The sequence below is a fragment of the Nansenia antarctica genome, assembly GCF_963989245.1.
Source record: "Nansenia antarctica genome assembly, chromosome: 5".
Taxonomy (NCBI): Eukaryota; Metazoa; Chordata; class Actinopteri; order Argentiniformes; family Microstomatidae; genus Nansenia; species Nansenia antarctica.
In genome coordinates, this window is record NC_137690.1 from 27991840 (window position 1) to 27996839 (window position 5000).

General features: G+C 45.7%; 1 protein-coding gene across 1 annotated transcript in view; it reads right to left on the minus strand.

Annotated features, from left to right (window-relative positions):
• fras1 (Fraser extracellular matrix complex subunit 1) overlaps nucleotides 1-5000 on the minus strand; it is a gene marked incomplete at both ends in the record, with an annotated part of 186542 nt that overhangs the window by 61828 nt on the left and 119714 nt on the right. The window contains 4 exons of the mRNA XM_080531535.1: nucleotides 1502-1616; nucleotides 1976-2092; nucleotides 3355-3530; nucleotides 3924-4083. Of these exons, the coding sequence (XP_080387661.1) occupies nucleotides 1502-1616; nucleotides 1976-2092; nucleotides 3355-3530; nucleotides 3924-4083 (568 nt within the window). The remainder of the gene's footprint in view (nucleotides 1-1501; nucleotides 1617-1975; nucleotides 2093-3354; nucleotides 3531-3923; nucleotides 4084-5000) is intronic.

The following is a 5000-nucleotide window of genomic DNA, read 5'->3' on the forward strand; positions in this document are numbered from 1 at the left end:
TTTAATCTAGTTCAAAATGTAATGTTGATATGTAGGAAATGTAAATCAGGTATACTAAGGTAGACAAAAGAAGTTGAATTGCTTTTATTTTTACCTCAGAAAGAATCTCAGAAATCTTTACCTTTTCTTTTTACTGTTTTCCCCTGCTTTTATATTCATTCTATGCTTGTATATGTGTTTATGTATGTTTTTATATTCACTTTATGTTCTTATTCCTGTTGTAACGCACTTTGAGCTGCATTTCTTGTATGAAAGGTGCTATATAAATAAAGCTCTACTTACTTACTTAGATTTGACCATTTGCCTGAGTGTTATCTCTATGGTGATCATACACCTATGATATAATATGAATTAATCTCTTGTCTCATTAAACCAGACAATCCTCACTTTTAGCCTAACAAACTTTGTCAAAATAGGCTGATGCTCTTGGACTTGGCGAGTTGGGCCCCTTTTTGCTCAACGAGGTCATTTCTAGACATTAATCCCCACTAATAAGCGGACCCCTTTTGGCTAAAGAGCACCCCTGGTGGCAACATCTTCCATAATTTCATTTTAATTTCTGAATGCTATCCCTAATTGGGTCTCAGCCGTAGCTGTACAGTGATGTGGTTTCTCCTCCTCCTCTCCTCTCTGAGAGCTGTAGTTGATATGTCTGTGTCAGTGTGATAGAGGTGTAGATTACCTGGTCCCTGAGGTACGGTGTGATAGAGGTGTAGATTACCTTGTCCCTGAGGTACGGTGTGATAGAGGTGTAGATTACCTTGTCCCTGAGGTAAGGTGTGATAGAGGTGTAGATTACCTTGTCCCTGAGGTACGGTGTGATAGAGGTGTGGATTACCTTGTCCCTGAGGTACGGTGTGATAGAGGTGTAGATTACCTTGTCCCTGAGGTAAGGTGTGATAGCAGTGTAGATTACCTTGTCCCTGAGGTACGGTGTGATAGAGGTGTAGATTACCTTGTCCCTGAGGTAAGGTGTGATAGAGGTGTAGATTACCTTGTCCCTGAGGTAAGGTGTGATAGAGGTGTAGATTACCTTGTCCCTGAGGTACGGTGTGATAGAGGTGTAGATTACCTTGTCCCTGAGGTACGGTGTGATAGAGGTGTAGATTACCTTGTCTCTGAGGTAAGGTGTGATAGAGGTGTAGATTACCTTGTCTCTGAGGTAAAGTGTGATAGAGGTGTAGATTACCTTGTCCCTGAGGTACGGTGTGATAGAGGTGTAGATTACCTTGTCCCTGAGGTACGGTGTGATAGCAGTGTAGATTACCTTGTCCCTGAGGTACGGTGTGATAGCAGTGTAGATTACCTTGTCCCTGAGGTACGGTGTGATAGCAGTGTAGATTACCTTGTCCCTGAGGTACGGTGTGATAGCAGTGTAGATTACCTTGTCCCTGAGGTAAGGTGTGATAGAGGTGTAGATTACCTTGTCCCTGAGGTACGGTGTGATAGAGGTGTAGATTACCTTGTCCCTGAGGTAAGGTGTGATAGAGGTGTAGATTACCTTGTCCCTGAGGTAAGGGCTGGGTGATGTTGTAGACAAGCTTCTGGCTGGGCGTCTCTGTGTCCACAAAGGAGAGAGCTGCTGGTGTTATCACCGTCACACGATCTTCCAGCGCCTGTATGGAGACACACACACACACACACACACACACACACACACACACACACAACAAGGTGAGAACAGAGATACAGACACAACAGTGAACAAAGGTTGTATGGTAGAAAGCAGGATACACAGTATACTGTATGATAACAATGTACTGTCCATAAAACACAACCATCTCAAAGACATACAGTACCAGTGTTCACATGGATAGATGAAGCCTTCGCACAGATACAATAGTACACACACACACACACACACACACACACACACACACAACACGGTATAACAGCCATTTAAACACATCCTTCGGGCATTATCAGGCACATAAATACCATGCAGTCCGAGCTGTCAGTTCTATTTGTCCCTCACCGTTATCTGTAGGTCACAGTTGGGTGCGAGCTGAGGGAATCCTGGGATTTGGGGCATCACTCCAATGGTGAAGGTCTGGGCATCACTGAGAGTGTCCGGTGAGCCCTCATTGGACACCTAAAATATAGAGCATGGCCGTTTTAACACCAATCATCATCCCCCATTTTCATCTGTCGTCAAACACACAAACACACCACCATATTTCCTTCATGAGTAATGCACTACTTGGTGTACTTTGTATACCAATAATTGCGTTTTATTGATTGTCACATTAAAATGTTAACTGCAGAAGTGCGTGTTCATGTTGCTACTGATCCAAAGCTTCTGAAAAAGTACAGAGAAATAATGACTTCCAAAAGTAGTAACTTATAAAAGTGTTTTGGAATGTGGCACACTGCATTAGGTGATGCTCGGAGTGGCAAAAACCATGCCAAGCCCAGCTGCCAAATTCTACCACAGTACGCTTTTTTCCAACAGTAACGCCATAATTATGACACTACCATTCCGACAAGTCGCCACACATGTCAATAAAACAGCAAATAAAACCAATAACAATTTAAAACATGCCATTTCGACAATGAGCTAACTGTTCACCCACCTAAACCCATCCATCGGAAAACGACGTAATTTGTAGATGATATACCAGGATTTCAGTTTTGACAGGTTATGCCTTTCTAACGTCATCCGATAGGACTATTAAAAACATGATGAGGCATCCTGAGGGTATCATTTGAATTTCATAACGCATAATCAGGACCCATTCTCCTCAGTGGATGGAACAAATGGAGAGAGCGCATTCAAATGACTAGGAGCTGTGTTTGTCTTGGCGGCTAGCGCTTTCTGTTCTGCCAAGGAGCAATTAAGTGAGCATGCTGCTTCACACACGTCCTTGTCATGACATAAACGCTGTGTTCATCTCACCAGGATAATCCAGGATTAAATGCTAATTTGTAAGCAATTTGTTCCCATTTACAAATGGGCTTCACTGATAAGATGTCATTTTTCTCCTGATGAGTCATACTGATACTGAGAGGTTGGACCAGCTCAGAGACTGGAAGGCTCTGGAGGATGGGGCCAGGAGGAGCAAAGGGAGGGATAGAGAGGGTAAGAGGAATGGAGGTGAAAAGGGGAGAGGGAAAAGGTGTCGGGAGAAAAGGAACAGTGGAACGGGAAAGGGGAAAAAAGAAAGGAGGGGACAGAGGGGAGAGAGGGGAAGGGGATAGAGGCACAAAGTCAGAGGAAAAGAGGGAAGAGAAGGAAAAGAAAACCCAAAAACAGGAACAGCCCCAAATCACAGAAGAGAGACCTTTCACGATACATCCAGCCTGGCAGCGGCTCATGCCCGGTCTCAGGCTGGCAGCAGCGGGCACGGCACTCACCTGGAACTGGAAGGTGTCGCTGTGTGCCCCAGCGCCAAAGTGGCGGTACCACACAATGCCCTCATTCACGTCCTGCTGAGTGAAGGAGCTGGTGGCCGTGGAGCTCCTGTCCTCGGGAGAGGGGTGCCAACCCTCCACAGGACCGTCGGCTGGCATGGGCACCAACACCACCTCACCTGGGGGGAGGGAGAGGGGGGAGGGGGGAGAGAGAGGGGGGGGGAGGTAGAGGGGGGGAGGGATGGAGGGAGAATTGATAGAGAGAGGTGAGAGATAGAGAATAGGGGATGAGATGAAGAGCAAGGTCAGACAGAGAGAGAAATGTAGATGGTATGAGAGAGAGAAAGAGAGAGTGAGAGAGAGAGAGAGAGAGAGAGAGAGAGGAGGAGGGAGAAATTAGTGATTGATGAAAGGAACGAGGAGGAGAAAGGGCAGGGGAGCGTGAGAGTAGAATTGAAACGGCAGGCGGGAGAAACATTCCTGGAAATTAATATAATGAATAACTGAACACTGCATAAAAAATATATCTAAAAAAAGAAAAAAAAAGAGGACCAATTTCAAAGCCTCTGTACCGTATTGAGGGCTTCCGTTGGAGGGGACGATGGTGTACAGGATCTCTTCATCGCTGGCGCCCTTATACTCAGCCTTCAGGTACTTCTTACCCAGCCTCACCGTGCCCCCCTCCCTCACCCAGGTCATGGGCACGGACAGGACATGAGGAGAGTGAGCGTTCTGTACAACCAGAACACACACACACACACACACACACACACACACAAGTATCTATTACAACACACAACTGAAACACACGCAACTTGCATAAAAGCTAATACTGACTGGAGATGATCAAACGAGAACCAACTATAGATGCTAGATGATCCTCAAACTTTTGCTTTAATAACGTTTCCATGTATTCATGCATTAATAATGAATCGAAGGACGCACAATGCACAATGTTTCTCCCACAACCCTAAGACCTCCATGAGAAAATGTCTCACACATCTCCCTGAAAAACAACAACAAGCCCAACTTCAAGGTCAGTGTGGGCCTTCTCAGCAGGCCGTAATGAGGGAAAATAGATATGTGGGGGCTTGGAGTTGGAGAAAATGTGCCAGAAAAAATAATGACCTAGCCCATCTCTGGCCTGGGGGTTAGAGAATCGTAGCATACTGTAGTGGTGTATTACCAGTGGTGCGACTGCTCAGAGGCAGCAGCCAGATAGTAGAGGCCTGCTTCTCTGAAGAACACCAGAAGCCAGTAGGAGAAAATCAATCAGGATGACCATCAAGGTCATCAGACCCAAGAACTTGGAGAGGATCAAAAGTGTGAGGATTCACTTTCGGGAATATACCTTGGCTTCATTCCACTCTTCAAAAATCGAGACCAATCTTGGCACGTTGAAGTATCGATATCGCGCCGGGGGTAATTTGTTCAGCCCACTCAGCTACACACAATCTCACCAGGCTTGGAGCCAGCTAACGGGGGGGGTAAAGGATTGAAAGAGAAGAAGAAGGGAGGACGGTTTTTGGCCGGTGGCCACAAAAGACCAAATCATACTTGGACGAGATAGACGGGGAGCTGAGAAAGACTCTCCACAACGTTTGGGCTGTCAAAGTGATGTGATGCTAATGTCGTTGTAATGACACTGT